This window comes from Lepus europaeus, chromosome 18, assembly GCF_033115175.1.
Source record: "Lepus europaeus isolate LE1 chromosome 18, mLepTim1.pri, whole genome shotgun sequence".
NCBI lineage: Eukaryota > Metazoa > Chordata > Mammalia > Lagomorpha > Leporidae > Lepus > Lepus europaeus.
Genome location: NC_084844.1, coordinates 63740030 through 63760463, shown reverse-complemented (window position 1 = coordinate 63760463; position 20434 = coordinate 63740030). Strand labels below are relative to the sequence as shown.

General features: G+C 42.0%; 1 protein-coding gene across 1 annotated transcript in view; it reads right to left on the bottom strand.

Annotated features, from left to right (window-relative positions):
- Positions 1-2775: 2775 nt before the first annotated feature.
- The window catches only part of LOC133746896 (leucine-rich repeat-containing protein 37A3-like), a 40614-nt gene continuing 22955 nt past the window's right edge, over positions 2776-20434 (bottom strand). The window contains exons 6-11 of the mRNA XM_062175133.1: positions 13880-13951; positions 13278-13352; positions 5199-5317; positions 3450-4384; positions 3030-3134; positions 2776-2871 (exon numbers count right to left, since the gene is read on the bottom strand). Of these exons, the coding sequence (XP_062031117.1) occupies positions 2776-2871; positions 3030-3134; positions 3450-4384; positions 5199-5317; positions 13278-13352; positions 13880-13951 (1402 nt within the window). The remainder of the gene's footprint in view (positions 2872-3029; positions 3135-3449; positions 4385-5198; positions 5318-13277; positions 13353-13879; positions 13952-20434) is intronic.

The window sequence follows — 20434 nt, the reverse complement described above, 5'->3', positions numbered from 1 at the left end:
GACAAAAGGTCTGAGAAGGTGTGAATAAAAGACATAGGCAGCGGGGGTCTGGAAACAGTAAGTTGACAAGGTAAGTTTTCCAGCCACCTCATACGTTTTACTCTCCAGCAGCCTTGAGGGTGACTGTCCCCCTTCCCCCAGTGTGATGTGACTTTCCATAGCCCTTCTCCAAGCCTCTGGGAAGGCCTCTGGACTGGCCAGATGCCCACCAGCAGCAGCAACAGCACAGCCAAAGCCCCTCCCTAGCTGCTGTGTCTCAGAAGGACCCCTGACAGCACATGTCTCCATGCTGGTCCCGTCTCCCCAGCCGTGGCTGAGGACCAGTTTTGCTGGAATGAGGCAAAACATTCAGATGGGTAGTCTTCTGCCTCTGGCAGCGTCCTCATTCTAAAGTGAGCAGGTTTAAATAGATGAGTTCTAAATACTCCTCTACTTCTAAAATTCTAATGTAACAATTGACAGACTGATACTTACGTTGAAGCTTTTTCTATGTCTTCTGTTACTCTTCCTCTATGAGAGTAAATCTGTTTTGTAAGGAAAAGCAATCATTATTCACCATAATGATACTATCTCCAAATCGTTTACCTTCCCTTTCTTTCTCTAAAAGCCTTGCCTGCCCAATAAGATAACTTTTTTTGAGGACAGGAATTCTGTCTTGTTAATAGTTCTCACTCTTCCACAGTCCTTGGTCTTGAATGCCTCTGGGTCTTAATACATTCTATTGACAGCCATTCATCAATGAGTCCTCTTAAAAGTGGAATGGGAGTGCAACGTCATGCATTTAATATATACAAATTTGGGAACATGGAAGTTGTAGTCCTTAAACAAAATTAAAAAAATCTGGAAGAAAACAAAGTGGAGTAGAAGGAAACACCCTTAACCTGCTGAAAGTATGGACCAGAAACCTAAACAATGGTGTTTTAAAGGCAAGAACAGGAGTAGGATACTTATTAGACTGCTACTAGTCATCATTGTTGAAAAGGCTGAAATCAGTGCAATAAGAAAAATAAATGGGTTATAATTACTGCAAAGGAAGAGACAAAACTGTCAACATTTGCATAGGAGATGGTGGACAACCTAAAAAAAAGCCCAAGGTGACCAGCTGACATTTTGTTGGATGTAACATGTGGTTTTGGGGAGGTGACTAGGTGCTGAGTCAGGAGAGCAGTACAGTGGATCTCCTGTTTGTTTTGCCCCACCAGTGACTAGAGGGAAAATGGAGTACAGAGCCCTTCTGTAATAGCAATAGAAAGTAATAAACTGTCTTGGAATAAACTCAACGAAAGTTCTATAAGATTTATGTGATGAGGATGCTCTTCTGAAGCCCATAAAATGTCATGTTTCTAGGGTAGCATAAAGAAGCCAGTTCTCAAATTAATCTACAAAATCAATGCAACTTAACTCAAACCCCAAGAAAACTTTTTACAAAAACAAGCAGCTGCCATCCTTTAGGGAAAAATATATGAGAAAAACTACTAAATTTATGAAAAAGATTAGAGAGCAGGAGCTTGCCCTGCACTGAAACTGTGTAGTGTTAGGGTGGGCACTGCCCATGCTGGTCTCTTTCTCACCTCCTCTGTGCTATTATCACTTACTTCTTGTGCCTAGACATGTCTTTTAAAAAACTTTCATTGAAGATATACAGATTTCATGGATACAGATTCAGGAACATAGTGATGCTTTCCACCTTACCCTCCCTCCCACCCACACTCCCATCCCTTATTCTTCCCCCTATTTCCATTCTTATTTTTTATGAAGATCTATTTTCAGTTAACATTATACTCCTAAGATTAACCCTACACTAAGTAAAATGTTCAACAAATAATATGAAGAAAAAAATTCACTGTTCTTCAACAGTCCAGAGAAGGGCTATTTAAAATCATCACATGTCAGGGATTTTTCAATATGGTGGCATAGGGAGGCAGCTTGCTGCTCTAGTCTAGGGGTGGATAGTTAAAAAAAAAGTGGAAGGAGTGCAATCTCAGGGAAGGTTTAGGGGGAAAATGGTAGAGGAAACTCCATGCAAATTGGATGGACACTGTGGACCTATGTGGAGGGTGTGGACTTGCACAGTTTGAGATCCCAGCAGCTGAGAGCCTCAGCACCCCTTTGTTATGAGGTGAGACCATACTGCAGCAGCTCAAGCCACTGGCAATAAAGCTGTGCGAAAAGCCTGGCATGGGTCTGGCTTGGAGCCCTGTGGGGGTGGTGTACCTGCCAACCTAGAGCAAAAAAAAAGGGGGGGGGTCATGTTTCTCTCTCCCTGACCACAGGCACTGGCATGCTGTAACTAGCCAAGAGAGGCACCATTTTGGAGATACGTAACAACTGCTCGAGCTACTGACCGCGAACCCAGCAACCAACCTAGAGGAGATGCTGGACTCTGGGAGAATTGACAGGGGGCTGGGTGCTTGTGACTGTGGAAGCCTTGTGTGGTGGGACTGTGAAAACACTGGGCTGTGTGGGAGGGTGCAGGCAACCTCCATGGAGGGAACATATTTAGAGTAGCTTGATGCAGGAATCAGCTGCAGTGCATCAGCTGAACTTATTTAGACAAAGTCTTAGACATTGGAGCAGTAGGATGCTACGTAGATCTAATGTTTCTGTAAGATAATACTTTTGTCTTTTGGCTGCGTCCATTCTCCCAAGGGCAGTGACAGTTCCTAATCTCATCATTTCAACAATGAGGAAAGAGTTCAGTGGTAGAAGAGAGTACATCAAATCCCTGACATAATTTTGGAGAACTTCTACCACTTTACTCTGGCTTTCTTACACTTAACCTCTCCAAATGTCCAGTCCCTTGTTATCTTGGTTCCAGTTGCACAGAGATTTTCCATGAGTGGGGTTCCTATAAAATATCTGTGGAATGTGCTTTTCAAGGAAAAGAATAAAGCGCATCTCAGTCTTGGTGACTAAAGAGGAAGGTCAGCTCGTGGTACGTGGAAATTGGCTTTGATGTTCAGTCTGTGGATTCCGAATATATTACAAAGGAAGGATGCACTCTGGAAATCTGAACGAGTCGTCCTTACCTTAATGAGACAGAGGATGATAACCAGCATCGTGAGCTCTGCCATCACAGGTATTGCCACGATGAGCTTGTTGTGACAGCCGTGATCTTGAGCTCCTTTTGCGAGCTAAGAAAGAGCACAGTTTAAAAAGACAGAATAAAGAACTAGAAAATATGAATGCTTAATATTCAGAACCCCCTTCTTCCAGGTGAGTGGCTTAAAAGATCTTAAAAGACCATACAAAATCTACTGTAATATTATAATCTTGGTATTACTCATTTTCTTCTACAGTGTATTAGGTCTGCCTCCTTCCCTAAAGGAACCAAGTGTCACCGTCTTGGCTAAAGTTACATTACTGAGACAAGATCTGGACTGGGAGCCCCTGGTCTTCCCGTGTGGGGTCTCCTAAGTGATGGAAAGGTGCAGGTCTCCTGTCCTCACCTTACTCGACTCCTGCTCTTTCTGTCCACTCGGGGCTTCTGTACTCTCATTGATATAGGTCTCAGTCCTCCACTGCTCTGTATCCCATTCTTCCTTGGCTATCTTTTCTTCCTGCTGCTCACTGAGGAGCTTCATCAGGATGCCTGTTTTGGAGATGAGCTTGGCACAGGGCAGTTGCACCTGGGCCTCAGAGCAGTCCATTTTCAGAGTGTGGATGACGTGAGAAATGAGCCTTCTCACGTCAGTGTTGGGGATGAGGGGCTGTAGCTGCTGATTCAGCTGAATTTCAAACTGTTCCCCCTGGGACAGCATCACGGGGTAGGTGAAGCCTGCAGGTGTGGTGGGGGCTTCAGTGCCCTCGCTGGGGTATTCCCACTGTGTTTCCTTGGTTTGGTCCACAGTCGGCATTAGGTTGAACTCGGTCCCAGCAGAATCTGTAAAAGACCTGCCCAGGATGTGTTTCTTCAGCAAAGAGGAGGCTGCAGCCTCATGTTCCTTTCTGAGCAAGCGCTCCATGTGCAAGGAGTTTCTGAGTAACTCCCTTGGCCTCTGAGCCACTTGAAGCTCCTTCAGCTCCCTGGAGCCTGCTCTCCCAAGCCTTCTTCCCCCGATGCTCTCCGCAAAGGGCCAGGTGCCCTGTCTCCTCCCGAGTCTCTTCTTCCTCATCTCCTGGTGGTGCCTTTTCCGTAAGCCCTTTGGCCCCTTGATGACTTTGTTCACTCTCTGCAGCCTGTACCCCACACTTGGCGTGGTTGCCAGGCTGTTCTCCTGTGACGGGACCGGCTGTTCACTCATGCGACCTGGGAAGTCCACGCTGTTTCTCTCTGATACTGGGTTCTCTGGCTCAATAGTCAGCTCCTTGCTGGTGTTGTTCTTCCGGGCTTGCAATATCTTCATGAATGCCCCCTTTGGGTTCCCTATGGATGCTTCTTCAACTGTCAAAAAAAGAAGAGACTGCTTTTTGGTGCGGAAGACTGATGGGACAGCTTTATTCAGTCCACAGCCCTACAGTCATCAATTAAATTAGGAGTCAAATCCAATATTTGGGGTACCATTGAGACTGTAGAGAGAAAAGTAAAACCAAACTCAAACCTATGAAATTGCAACAAAAAGAGGAGGAAAAAGATATTTTTGAGAGAGGCATTCGGAAGAGTTCACAGTGTTAAAAAAACAGGAACTATGATCAGTATTATTTCATTGGTTTCCAATGACCGACCACTGCAGCCTTCTGACTGCATCAGAGGAGCCAGGCAGCCATTTCTGGTTATGGAACCAGAAACTGCCAGGCTCCAAATAAAACAGCATCATGTGTACTCTTTTATACAAGTGCAAAAACAAACAACCGCAGTGAGCAGTGTAGACCTGTTCTGTAAGACAGAGGGCCCTTGAGGCCCAACACATAGAAAACCAGTTTATAGACTGTGTGCAAATGAGTTATCATTGAAAAGCAAAGCACCCAAGAGCACAGAACACCACATGTGTGGTTCCCAATATTACTTCCTTCCCCTTCTATCTCTTTTCCATGATCCTTAGTGCATATGTAAGTTACATTATTAAATTACATAGTGGTAATTGGGAACCTGACTTTTAGCAAGGGAGCAGTGTAGCAATTTAGGGAGTTTAGATCTAAATGAATGAATAAAAATACAGCAATTACATTGTTACTTTAAACTTGACCCTCAAATTTTAAAATAGGAAATTTAAAACAAATAAAAATCTAAAAAAGATCATCAGGTAGTTCCGACTCACGGCAATGTGTGGTATTTGCCAGGCATTCATTGTCACAATGAAGCTTGATGGTCTTGCAGACAACCTCGATAGTATGTTTAAATTGGCAGAGGCAGCAGGCCATATGGCTAGGTAAGATCCTATGAATAGAAACAGAGAATTAAGTTACGTGTAAAGGGGTTCCTTGGGTAGGTCAAACAGGTGAGCCAAGGTGCCAGCAAAGGAGTTCTTGAGGTATGTGGCCAGGACATTTGGGTAGGAGCCTGGTGGCCAATTGTTGCTCTTGAATATGAGAATAAAGGAAGGAGGGAGAGGTGGCCAAAGGAGGTATAGGCGTGGAAGTGGTTATGGTGTGCCCAAAATAAAGTTGACAGGGTGAGCATTGGGCACCATAGTTCTGTAGTTTGACTCAGGGGTGTCTCCTTCCAGTTCACAAGTCTCACTGTGGGTTGGGAGTGCACAGGAGGACTTCCCCCAACCCCTGGAGTCCCCTTCTCCATCCCTGTTGGAAGTGTTCACTATTAGAAACTACTCTGGTCCCAGAAAAATGACTGACTACAGTAATTGTTGGGAAAGATGTGGAGAAAAAGGAACACTCGTTTACTGTTTGATGAGTGAAAGTAATTGGACCAGGCAGGTGTTTAGCCTAGTGATGAAGATGCTGCTTGGGACAAGCACATGCCATTGTGGATTGCATGGCTCCATTTCTGATCCCTGTTTCCTGCCAGTGAGTGCCCTGGGATGTGTCAGGTGGTGCTTCAGTAAATACCCAGAAATGGAAAGGCTGCAACTTATGGTAGGTGTGTGTTTTTAAGTTTTTAAGAAACTGTTAGTCTATTTCCATTATTTTTTTTTCAAATTTATCATTTTAGCAGTTTCTGTGGAAGGAAGAGAGAGAACAGACACAAACACACACACATCTTTTCATTAGGTGGTTTACTCCCCAAATGTCTGTGACATCCAGGGCTTGTCCAGGCCAAAGCCAGGAGCTCAGAAACTAGTTTGGTTTTCCATGTGAGGAGCGAGAACTCAAGTCCTTGGGGCATCACCCACTGCCTTCCAGGGTGCACATTAGCAGGAAGCTGGGGTGGAACAGAGCCAGGACTTGGATCCAGGCATTCTGATGTGGGATTTGAGTATCCCAGGTAGTGGCTTAACGGCTGCACCAAATGCCTGCCCTCATAAACAGTTTAATTTTTATTTGTTTTGTTTTTTAAAGCTTTTATTCAATGAATGTAATTTTCATAGGTACAACTTTAGGAATATAGTGTTTCTTCCCCCATACCTGCCCTCCCACCCACACTCCCATCCTACCTCCTACTCCCTCTCCCATCCCATTCTTCATTAAGATTCACTTTTGATTAACTTTATATACAAAAGAGCAACTCTATACTAAGTAAAGATTTCAACACTTTGCACCCCCCACCCCCCCATAAAAAGTACTGTTTGAGAACAAGTTTTGCAGTTAATTCTCATAGTACAACTCATTAAGAACAAAGGTCCTACATGGGGACTAAGTGCAAACAGCTTAATTTTTAATACCCCCAAATTGGAACAACCTAAGTGTTCACAAATAGGTGAATAGATAAACTATGATAGGTTCATATAATGAAATGCTATTCAGCAATAAAAGGAAATTAACTCTTGGTACACACAACAACAAGAGTGTCTTAATCATGTTGAGTGACAAAAAGTGGTTAGAAAACAGTGCATACTGTGTGGTTCCATTTCTATAAAAGTGTAGAACATGCATATTAGTCCATAGTAACACAAGAAGGTCAAGGTTATGTGGAAATTGGATTGGGGAGAGCAAGGAGGGATGGAAGGGAAGAATAATAAAAAGATATAAGGACAAGTTGAGGTGGCGGGTATTTTGCTGTGGTCATGGCCTATGCTATATACATCTATCCACATAGATTGTCCACTGTGTCTATTGTTTCTTCATCTCTGGAACTACTGTGAAATTGCTCAGAGGAAAGAAGGAAGGGAGGAAGCAAGAGAGAGGAGGAGGCAGGAGTAGGGGTGGGAGTGAGGGAGCAGAGGAGGGGAGGAAGGCTAATAATTGAGTCCACATGAGAAGTATGCTGCTTGTGATACTCACATCCTGTATCGCAGTGCCTGGGTTCTCAGTGTACTTTTTGTACTATTCTTTATTTTTCTTGGGGGATTGAATTATTTTTTAAAAGATTTATTTATTTATGCTATTATTTATTATTATTTTTCACTCCCCAAATGGCCACAAAAGCTGAGTGGAGTAGCTGGGATTCAAACTGACATTCCAATATGGAGTGCTGGCATCACAAGTGGTGACTTACCTTGCTGTGCCACAAGGCGTGTCCCTAGTAGGTTTGAGTATTTCTAAAATTAAAATTTGGCAAAAATGCTAACAAAGCTAGTTGGTTATCTTACTAAGAATTATTGGAGGCTGTTTCAGGGAGATAAAAACAGCCTGTTTAATAGGAGTGAGTCCTCAAGATGATACTTAAGCAGTATAATCACTTAGGAATACGGATTCCATCGCCAGATTAGGTTCACATCTTAGCTCTGCTAATAATATGATCTTGGGCAAATGGCTTAGACTCTGTGTCTCAACCACCTCATTCTGATAGCACCTACCTCTACTGAGATGTGAGGATCAAATGAATCAGCGCTTGAAATGTGCCTGACACATGTGAGTGTGCAACACAAGTTAGCCACTGTAGTTGTTCACTTGCAAACCACTACCTGCACAGTACTGATGCTCTCCCACCTTTGGTTGTTTGGGGACCTTCTCTGAGGCAAAAGGATGACTTTATTAGGAAAACAGAAAGTGTGCTTCATGGAAACATGAAGGCTGTGGGTTGGGAGCACAATGTATAGAGTTTAGATTAACACTGGGTACACTTAGTGGGCCTGGATCTTTCTAACCAATAGAATAACCAATAGTTGAGTTGTTACAGATGACTAATGTTACTTCTTTGGGTCCAGGGAAAGCTTCATATAGAAAGAATGTACTCAGAATGGTAACCTAGCATTTTACTAGACTTCAATGCTAACATGAAATTTTTGTTAAGTCCTTTCCTACCCCTAACTTTGTATTTTGAAAATTTTCAAGCCTACAAAAATATCCGAAAGATTGGTGTCATGAATTTACATATTCTTTCACTTAGATTCAACTCTTGCTAACATTTTGCCACATTCACTTTCCACGTGTGTGTCTCTATACACTTCTTGGACAAACCATTTGAGAATGAGCTGTAGATATGATGACCTTTTATTGCTAAAACTGAAGTCTGTGTCTCCTACGAACAAAGGCATTCTCCTGTATATCCACAACACTGTTATCACCCAGTCAGCTTTACATTAATATCACCGTCTATTGTCCACATAGAGGAGCTCTCAGTTGTTCCAAACATGTCTTGGCTATTTTTAAATCAGCCATTGCATTTTATTTTCATGGCCTTTAATTTTCTTCAGTGTAGAACTGTTCCTGGTTAGCAGTATTTCAAGACATTGACATTTTTGAGGCATTCAAATCAGTTGTTTTACAGCATGTACCTCAATTTGTCTTTCTAAGACCAATACTGAATATAATCACCATGGATCATTTATTTTTTTATGTGGCTAAGATTTTTTTTAAAAAGTTTTATTTATTTGAAAGGCAGAGTGATGGTTGGGTGGAGAAGGAGAGAGAGGGGAGAGAGAGAGGAGAGAGAGAGAGAGAGAGAGAGAGAGAGAGAGAGAGAGAGAAGGGACAGAGAGAGAGGGAGGGAGGGAGGGGGAGAGAGAGAGAGAAAGAGAAAGAATATGAATGAATGTGAATAAATCTTCAGCCACTAGTTCATGCCCCAAGTGGCCACAGGAGCTGGGGTTGGGCTGGGTTGAAGTCAGGAGCCAGGAGCCAGGAGCCAGGAGCCAGGAGCCAGGAGCCAGGAGCCAGGAACTATATTCAGGCCTCTGCTGGGTGGCAGGGGGTCAAGCACTTTGGTCATCCTATGCTGCTTTCCCAGGTTCATTAGCAAGGAGCTGGGAGGGAAGTGGAGCAGCTGGGACTTGAACTGGCACTCCCATATGGGATGCCAGCATCACAGACAACTTCACCTTATGTCACAACACCAGCCCCACCAGGGACCATTTCTAGCAGGAACACTGCATCTTGCATAGGGAATGTTGTAGTTTTGCTGCTTACTAACATGGATGCACTAGGGATGATGTCAGTGATAAACTTAAAATATTTATTTTTTAGAAGATTTATATTTATTTGTGAGGTAGAGTTACAAACACAGAAAGGGAGAGACAGAGACAAAGATCTTCCATCTTAAGCTGGTTCACTTCCCAAATGGCCTCAATGGCCAGAGCTGGGCCAATCTGAAGCCAGGAGCCAGGAGCTTCTTCCAGGTCTCCCATGCAGGTGCAGGGGCTCAAGCACTTGGGTCATCTTCTACTGCTTTCCCAGGCCATAGCAGAGAGCTGGATCAGAAAAGGATCAGCCAGGACTGGAACTGGTGCCCATATGGGATGCTGGCACCACAGGTGGAGATAGCCCACTATACCACAGTGCTGGCCCCCAAATCATTATTTTCAAAATATTGGCAACTCTGGGGCCGGCATTGTGGTGCAGTAGGTTAATCCTTCACCTGCGGCACCGGCATCCTATAGGGGCACTGGTTCTAGTCCTAGCTGCTCTGCTTCTGATCCAGGTCTCTTCTATGGCCTGGGAAATCAGTGGCAGATGGCCCAAGTCCTTGGGCCCCTGCACTCGCATGGGAGACTGGGAAGAAGCACCTGGCTCCTGGTGAAGCTCCTGCCATTGTGGCCATTTGGGGAGTGAACCAACAGAAGGCTTTTCTCTCTGTCTCTCTCTCTCACTGTCTGTAACTCTATCTGTCAAATAAATAAATAAATAAAATCTTTAAAAAAATTGGAAAATGTTTTGAAATTGCTAATGACCTGAGGTATAGCTTATTCTTACTAGGTAATATTTAAGTATTAAAGACCCTTGCACATTAATATGCAATAAAAGGGCCAATGCTGTGGTGTAGCAGGTTAAGCCTTTGCCTGCAGTGCCAGCATCCCTTATAGGCACTGGTTCAAGTCCCAGCTGCTCTGCTTCTGATCCAGCTCCCTGCTAATGCACTTGGGAAAGGAGCAGAGGCCCAAGTGCTTGGGCCCCTGCACCCACGTGAGTCGGAATAAGCTCTGACTCCTGACTTTGGCCTGGGCAAGCCCTGGCTGTGGTAGTGTTTTGAGATAGGAACTAGCAGATGGAAGATCTTTCTCTCTCTCTCTGTATTTCTGCCTTTCAAATAAATAAATAAGTCTTTAAAATGCATTCAAGACCATCGCTTATGAATCATGACACAAATGAGCTGGTCTGCTTTGTCTAAACTCCTGAGGACTTCCAATAATGAACTGCAGTGTAACAATTGCTTTCAGGTTTTTATAGCCTTGGTTGCAAATGGCTCCAGAAAATGCTAGCACTTTTCCTGTCCACTGATGGTCAAGTATAAAAAAAACAGCTAGAACACCACTCCCTTGGCTAACAGAGAAAGCTTGTTGATGATGAGAGCTTTGACTCTTTGGAAAGGAAGGCCTCTCACTGACCTAGGAGGGATCCACTGTGGCAGATGCTGCCCAAGGTTGAGGAAGAGGAGGCTAGAGCAGAAACCAATGGATTTGATGATGTAGGAAAGTTAGTCAAGGAGGTGATCTGAAAGAAATGATTAGAGCAGGGTATGCTATGAGAGGCCTTTCCCCATTCTTATCTTGTGGAGTCCACTCAACTAGCCTTATCATAGTTTCTGTTTAGCTTGTCCAATTGGCAGGGAGGAGGTCACAGTGGAAGTTGCAGTAAGTTTATGATAAAATGTCACAATAGGGCTCTAAGGAAATACTTTTTAAAACTTCAAAACTTGAGATACTTCAACCTCTACATGAAAATTAACTAGAATGGATCATGGACCTAAATGTAACTCTACAGTTTCTACAAGAAAACAGGAGAAAATCTTTGTAACTTTAGATTAGACGATGGGTTATTTGAAAGATTTTTTTACGAAAGGCACAATAAAAGGACAAACCATACAAGATAAAAAGTTGCTATAGGCTCATCAAAATTAAAAAAATTAACTTCTACTCTTCAGAAGATACAGTTAATAGAGTGAAAGGATAACTCACAACCAGAGAGAAGATATTTAGTAAACATACATCTGAGAGAAAGTACTCATACCCAGAGCATACAAAACACTCTTAAAACTCCCTAAGATTAACATCAAATTACTACATGGGAACAGATTTGAATAGACACTTTGTAAAGATATTTGCACAACAGTATCATCAATTATTAGAGAGTGCAAGTTTAAACTGCAGTGAGTGTACCCAAGGTGCCAGCGTTAGGATGACTGAGTCCCACATTTGAGCACTTGTATTTGATTCTTCACTCTGGTTCCTGGTTTCAGCTTCCTGCTAATATGTTTTTCTGCCGTTCTTGGGCTTGAGTAATTGGGGTTCCTGCCACCTACATGGGAGGTCTGGGTTGAATTCCCAGCCGTCAACTCTAGCTTCAGCCCAGCGCTGGTCATGGTGGGCATTTGGTGAGAGAACTGATTGACTTTCAAGTATCTATTTTTAAATACTAAAAAAAAATAGAGATTCCACTATATATCTACTAGCAGAAGAGCTACATTAAAAAAATTTTATTTTTTAACTTATTCGAAAGAACGAGAGAGAGGAGAGAGAGAAAGAGAAAGAGAGAGAGATATTGATTGATTGATTGACCTTCCATCTGCTGGTTCACTTCCCCAAATGCTGATAACAGCCAGGGTTGGGCCAGGACTATGCCAAGGACATAGGTCTCAATGTGTGGGTCTCCTACATGGGTGGCAGAGACCAGAATACTTGAGTTACCATCAGCTACCTCCCAGGGTGCACATTAGCTGGAAGCAGAGTAGCTGGGACTCAAACTGGGCACTCTGATATGGGATGCAGGCATCCCAAGTGGTATCTTTTTATTTATTTATTTATTTGACAGGTAGAGTTAGACAGTGAGAGAGAGAGACAGAGAGAAAGGTCTTCCTTCCATTGGTTCACCCCCCTATTACCCCCAAAAATGGCCGCTACAGCCGGAGCTGTGCCCATCTGAAGCCAGGAGCCAGGTGCTTCCTCCTGGTCTCCCATGTGGGTGCAGGGCCCAAGCACTTGGGCCATCTTCCACTGCCCTCCCAGGCCACAGCAGAGAGCTGGACTAGAAGAGGAGCAACCGGGACTAGAACCCGGTGCCCATATGGGATGCCGGTGCCACAGATGGAGGATTAGCCAAGTGAGCCATGAATGCCAGCCCCCCAAGTGGTATCTTAATGCTGTGCCACAACGTCCAGTTTCTAAATTTTTGTTAAAAAAGTTGAAATCTGAGGACTAGGACAACACATGTTGCAACTGCCACTCTCAAACAGTGTTGGTGAGAGTGCAGACTGCAGCAGCTACTTGGCAAACAGTTTAGCTGTGTGTTAAACAGTTCAATATACACTTAGTACGTAATGAACTGTCCTACCCCTAGATCTTTACACCAAAGAAATGAAGACACATATTCACACACAGACCTGCATGTGAGTGCTGCTAGTGGCTTTATTTATAATTGCAAAAAGTTGGAAAACACAGTTCTGTAAACTGATGAAATGGATAAACAAAATGGTATAACTACACAATTGGAATGTTACTCAGCAATAGGTAGCCACAGCAACATGAATAGTAGTTTAATCTCTAAAGGATTATGCTGAGTAAAAGGAGCCAGACACAGGAGGCTACACTTACTACGTGATTTTGCTTATATGACACTGTGGAAAGAAAAACTACAAGAATAGAAACAGGATGAGTGGTTTGCAGGGCCTGGGTCTGGGGATAGGAGGAGGCAATTGATTGGAAAGGACCATGAAGGACCTTTTGGGGTTGATAGAAATGTTCTACATCAGGAATTTGGTGGTGGTTACATAACCACATGTTTGCCAAAACTCAATAAACTTTACAGTGTGAATTTCAATACATAAAAATTATACCTCCATAAGCCTGACTTAAGAAAACATGTCTACAGAATTACATGGAAATAAACCTAAGAAAAAGATAACTTACAGTTTTTCCAATTGAAGAGTCATCATGAGGATGTTCTCAACTGTGGTAAGTGATACTTGTGTTGCTCCCAAGTCTCTGAAGGAGAAAGCCCAAACATTCATGGTGTGGAACTCAATAAAAAAAAATCTGTCCTTAAAAAGATTGTTTCAGGAAGATGTGGTTACATCAGTTTTGGCTTCTCTATAAAGAAAGACAGCTCAAGAGTTTGTCATGGAGACAGATCCAGAAAGCCCTGGTTGAAATGACTTTACTATGTGCATCATCAGATTAATGACCTTGGCATTGAAGAGTAGAACCTACAACTTTTTATGCCATTGTCTTATTTTTCATTTTATACTACATTTACCTCTTTTAATTACTTAATTTGTTATTTAAAAAATTTACATCTATACCTCTTTGCTTGGGATAAATGGTGTTCCTAACATGTATTTGCATGTAACACTGTCTCCCCCTGCCAGCTGTCTTTCCCATGATAAATTCTTTCTCAGTTCTTGCCTCAGTCAATAATTTTTTCAGTAATCTAATTTAAAATTATGACATTTTAGCCTCAATCTCAAATATTTAATGTTTGATGAAAATAAAAAGATTATTTTAATACTTACAGATATTTTAATGCTGGCAGTTTAAAAAGATATGAGTCTTCAACATTTGTCAGAGGATTACGATTGAGATTTCTGAAAAATGCAGTGGAATTAAAGTTATCGGCCTTTTCAAAAAGCACAAGACTGTATGAGAAATTATGTTATTTTTTGTGTAGACATTTTAGGCTTAAAATTACTTTCTGTGTACTTATAAATCACCCTTAGAATTCAAAAAGCACTTGTTCTTTGGGAACTACCTATGTCTCTTAGAGGATGAATGGAGAAGAGAAAGAGAAAAGATACAAAAAATGCATAATAAACAAAAAATATGCAAAAAACCTTTTTAGGTCAAAAACCTTAGAAGTGGAGCCAGTGTTTTGCCTAGCAATTAACACCCAGATTGGTATACCTACCTCTCAAATCAGATGCCTGGATTTGATTCCCAGTTTCAGCTTCTTCTTCTTCTTCTTTTTTTTTTTTTTTTGACAGGCAGAGTAAGACAGTGAGAGAGAGAGGGAGAGAGAGAGGGAGAGGGAGAGGGAGAGGGAGAGGGAGAGAGAGAGAGAGAGAGAGAGAGAGAGAGAGAGAGAGAGAGAGAACTTCCTTTTTCCGTTGGTTCACCCCCAAAGTGGCCACTAGGCTGACACTTTGTGGCCGGCGTGCTGCGGTGATCCGAAGCCAGGAGCCAGGTGCTTCCCCCTGGTCTCCCATGTGGGTGCAGGGCCCAAGGACCTGGGCCATCCTCCACTGCCTTCCCGGGCCACAGCAGAGAGCTGGACTGGAAAAGGAGCAACCGGGACAGACTCCGGCGCCCCAACCAGGACTAGAACTCTGGGTGCTGGTGCCGTAGGCAGAGGATTAGCCTAGTGAGCTGCAGCGCCGGCCCCAGTCCCGGCTTCTAATTGCAACTTCCTGCTAATGCAGACCCTGGGAGGCAGTGGTGGTGGCTCAATTGGTTGAGTCTCTGCTGCCTACTTGGAGACCTGGACTTCAGCCTGGGCCTGGCCTAGCCTCACCCAAGCCATTGCAGGTATTTGGGAAGTGAACTAGTGGATGGGAGCTGTCTGTGTCTTAAAAAAAAAGACATATAGAAGTGACCACACTGATAGGGAAGCCCTTTTTTTCTTTCTTTCTTTTTTTTTTTTGTAGGAAACACTAATCCTGTGTTCTCCATAATTCAAGGTGCTTGCCTTTCATCTTTAGAAATTTTAAACAATCCATGACTTAATTCATTGTTAATGGGAAAAGAACCCAGGTCAAAGCCATACTCCTGTCGTGTTCTTCCACTGGTGTTCTCATGTCACATCACAGTACATCACATCATATCACATTATCACATCACATCACATCACATCACATCACATCACATCACATCACATCACAGTCTTTGTTACGTTGCTTGTCATCACCTGTTGGCCTGTCAGTCTCCTGGCCTGTTAGCTCCTTGAGGGCAAGGATATTGTTATTGTCTTTGTTATGCCTGAGTGTGTCATAGTGCCTGAAAATTACTGCATGGTTAGTAAATATTTGTTGAGTAAAGAAGTCACATTTTGTTTCCATACCAATACAATGAATAAATTCATAATGATGGAAATTTCATTCCTAAACGCTGTAATAGATTTTTAAATTTTTTAAAGCAAGCAAACAAAAACAAAAACAGGTTAAAAAAACTGCCTTTAGTTTAACTCTACTCAAAAACGTACTGTACTGTTACAGACTGTGAAAATAATAATTCTTACAGATGATATTGATTGGGCTGCCAAGCATCTGTGTTCAGCATTTAACACTGAATGTTCCCAATAACCTATGTGATAGATATTGTACCCCAGTAGCCTATTGTGATATGTATTGTGCTGAGTCATAGAGGTTATACAACTTGTTCTAGGTCGCTGAACTTTTAAGAAGCAAAGCTGGCCAACATTATGCTATGTTATATGTGTGTACATATTGTATGTCCACATGGGGAAATTTTATTAAGAGTTTTATTTTAAATGGCTTATAGATAAGATTGTCCATAAATGTAAGCTGCTAAAATCAATCAAAGATATATTTTAATTTGTGTGACCTGAATCTGTGTATCATATGTTTTAAACTTGTTGGTAGAAAGAAACAAAACATTTTAGATGATTGTGCTTAAGTTTACTGGTTAAACAAACTACACCATGTTAGATATTTAAGAGGTGTTTTCAAATACATGATTCTTACAATTTATAGAAGGCATTGGACCTTCTGGTAAATGTTTTCTTAAGTTGTTATCTAATGGTTGAAACGGTTTGCTAAGTATTCATGTGATATTGCTATTGTCAGCAAGCGATCTAGGACTTGCTCCCTCATTTCTCTATTCTAAGCCCAACTTGTTCTTTCATTTCTCTATTCTCTTCAAGATAGGAAACTAATTCTATTATGAAGGAATCTGTAGGACGCACAATTTAATCTTTAGACCATATAAAAGAGATGGCTAACATTTTTCTGTAATAGCATAGCCAAAATAAGAACTTAAATAATAATCTCATAGCTAGATTCACTTCGCCATCAGCAAAGTATACAGTAAGTAGAAAAAACCCCCATTTCAGACCAAAAGGAAAGAAAGTTTTAAAGTGAGAATATAATTTTCCTCATGGGCATTGTCTACCTTAGAAAAACTACTACAGAACATGCCTGTGACTATAGACTTGTAGTTCAGGCCCCGAAGATTAGAGATGGGTCACGGGCACTCCCTTGACTTGCATCTTCTGGTCTGCTTTAACACAAACCAAGAGGAAAAGAAAGCTAGGCATCAGAAGCAATGGGTGGCAGGCCTATTAATGGCTGATCTGTACAGTGATCTGCCCTCAAGGAGACCCAACAGGCCAGTCCACTGCAGTGGCTTTCAATGTGGTAAGCCTGGGCTTCAGCAGAAGTCAGCTTGTGAAGAGCCCTGGCAGCTCTGCCAAGAGTTGGATCACTGGAAATGGACCTGCCCTGGAGTCGAAGGATGCCCAGGTCAGAGCCACAGATCTTATTGCCTCTAAGCTGAAAAGCCCTTCACTCAGCCCAACTTCCAAAGTGACCACTGCAGCTGAGGGGATGGTCAAGTAGGGTCAGGAACATTGCAGGCAGAACTGTAAATTTCTTGTTAGAGATGCCCCCTGCCTTTACCTGGCCAGCTCTCCTCCCAGGCCAGCCAAGTAATGAAAGTCAACAGAGTGCCTTCCCCTAGGAGGTTCACACCTCCCTTAGGATATACCCCATGTGAAGAGATAGATAGGTCTGGGCCTCTTAACTTACAAGGCCTAAAGCCCACCAGATTATTATCAAGCCCCTTCTATCAGGTTCTATTTGCCTCTCAATCAGAAAACTTAATTGTAGCTTAGACAGCACCTTTCTTAGCTCCTCTAATAATGACTCTGTCCTTTGTTCTAGACCCCGTCTAGCGCACTTGGGCCTCGTTCCTTTGTAATCATAACCTCTACTCTACCACCAATGGCTCTACTCCCAACCTGTGTGTACTGATGGTCCTCTTCCCCACTTAATGCTGTATAATTGTTCAGACCTGGTAAATGCCACTCTTAGGATCATTGGTTACTATCCTCACTCTGTCTTTTATGACCTTGTCTAAATATGATCAGAGTCGGCGAACTTGGAAGGCTTCCATAGCCTTGGCAACTCATGACGACAGCCTAGGGTGGTTACTGGCGCCATAAACTAGAGTGTCAATTTGTTGGGTCAACAACAGGAGCCTCTGTGCACTTGCTCCTCATGTGGGATCTCTGTCCTTAATGTGCTGTACATTTTGATTTGATGCTATAACTAGTACTCAAACAGTGTGTTTCACTTTGTGTTTCTATGTGGGTGCAAACTGTTGAAATCTTTATACTAAATTGATCTTCTGTATATAAAGAGAATTGAAAATGAATCTTGATGCAAATGGAAGGGGAGAGGGAGCGGGAGAGGGGAGGGTTGCGGGTGGGAGGGAAGTTATGGGAGGGGGAAGCCATTGTTATCCATAAGCTGTACACTGGAAATTTATATTCATTAAATAAAAGTTAAAAAAAAGAAATTAAAAAAAAAGAAAAGAAGCAAAGCTGGAGCTTGAACTCAGTCCTGCCGCCAGACTGTGTCTAATATGTGTGAAGAAAAGGGGTTCCAAATATTTGTTACTTTAATCTGAAGCTTGAGATGACTAAATATAGAAGTACTTTGAAAATTTCATCAACCTTTTCAGGATAGCTCTCATGAAAATTAGTTTCTCTTTTTATTCCTTTTCTCTAATCATATCCCATGATTAAATATTTAGCTCAGAGTCATTGAGACTAGAGATTTAAAACCATGTTGTAGGTGACATCAGTGGAAACCTATGTAAACAGTGGAGTGAGAACATTTGAAAATTTATCCCTTCATAAAAGGAACAGCAAAATGGTAAAAGTGGTCAGAATCAAGTTTTTCATAATTCTGGAAATTTAACCAAAGGCTTGCAGCAACCTGTGGGGCATTTATTCAAGAAAATTGGCTGACTTTCTGTAAGAATAGTGAGATTTGTGTGGGTTTCGTGTATTTAACTTGCCCTAGACAGTTCTTCCCTGGCAAGCTCAGTGGTAGCCTTAAAAATAGCCTTGGCAGCTTATGACAAGAGCCTCAGGTGATTACTGACGTCATAAATAAGAGTGTCAATTGTTAAATCAACAACAGGAATCACTGTGTACTTACTCCCCATGTAGGATCTCTGTCCTTAATGTGTTGTACTGTGTGAATTAATGGTATAACTAGTACTCAAACAGTACTTAATACTTTGTGTTTCTGTGTGGGTGCAAACTGCTGAAATCTTTACTTAGTATATACTAAGTTGATCTTCTGTATATAAAGATAATTGAGAATGAATCTTGATGAAGAATGGGATGAGAAAGGGAATGGGAGATGGGATGGTTGCAGGTGGGAGGGAGGTTATGGGGGGAAAAAGCCACTATAATCCAGAAGTTGTACATTGGAAATGTATATTTATTAAATAAAAGTTAAAAAAGAAACATCTGCTTTAGGAATAGACTGATGTCTTAGTAATATTTGGGTTTAGGTTTTTGGATTGTGGATGAATTTTATTTTTAATTTGTTGCTTCTCAAATTTTTTTTAAATTATGAGATGTATTACTTGCATACTCAAAGTCATATGTAATCACATGAATGTTGGATAATGTTTGACTTAGTCTAAGTTATTTTGTCTACATTTGAACCAAATCAGGAATAATAAGGAGAAAAGAGAAGTATGTGTAAAATGAGCAACAACAACAAAAAAACCTCAAACTCTCCAAAAAAAAAATAGCCTGTATGCCCAGCATCAGAGAGAGTGAGGGAGACTGGCTTGACTGCTGTGTCTTTAGTTTATCTGAGGGCTGATTAGTGTTAAAAGCCTCTCTCAGAGGCTGTTTTTGGGAAATAACTACAGGCAAGTGCTTCACCATGGAAGCTGTGTGAGACACTGGATAGCAGTTGGGACCAAAAAATAGTCCAATCAAAAAGCTTAACGTGAGAAGCTAAGGAATAAGATATTCATTAGAACTTTGAAACACCGCAGTATACCCTCAGGACACTGGAAGATGGTGGAATGTATTCCTGTGAATTTGGAAGGCCTTATTTATAAGCATTGCCAGGAAAGACCTAAAGAGGCCCTGACTTCGTTATAACTGGCTGATCCTGAGGTTCTGTGCATGCGGGAAGTGAAAGCTAATACAGCCCTGGACTGCCTGGTTAAGAACAGAAAGGACACAGTACAACGTGTACATGGAGCTCTTTGACAGAAGCTGGGAGATTTGTTGATTCCAGACTTGTAGGGAATTCTCTATTCAGTCCTGACCCCCAGGCTAACCAAGTAGAGACTTCAATGGCCACAAACAATAAGTAATACAAACTTTATAGCATTGGTTCAGAAAAGTGGTTAGATAACAGCATCTGCTACAACAAGCATTAGTAACACCAAACTGTGGAGACAGGAACCTAATTTTTGGAATTGCTACATCATTTAAAATGTCCATTTTTTTTTATGAGAGCAAGAAGGAAACAAAATATGGCTCATACTCAGGGGAAATGCCAGTTTCAGCAAAAAACTATCCCTGAGGAAACCCAGACATTGGACTCACTAGATAAAGATTTGATTCAGTTATTTAAAATAAGTTCAGAGGTGGGTGTTGTGGTGCAGTGGGTAAGCTGTCACTTGGGATGTCCACATCCTACCTGGCTTCTGATTTCAGCCTCCTGCTGATTCACGTGCTGGGAGACAGCAGATTCTGCCTCAAGTATGGGAGCCCTTGCCAGCCATGTGGGAGACCCAGATGGTTTTCCAAGCTTTTGGCTTTGGCCTGGCCCAGCTCTGATTTTGCAGGCATTTAGGGAATGAACCAGCAGATGGGAGACCTCTCTGTCAGTCACTACTTTCAAACTAATGTTAAAATGGAAGTGATGATGAGGACACCCTGGTTGAGAAAAATAGAAAGGAAACCATTTAGTTTTGTTTAGTAAAGAACTAATGAAAACAATGCCTCATCAAATAGACCATATTAAATATGGAAATTACTTAAAAAAGAGGAACAGCTGATTGGTGCAGCAGTC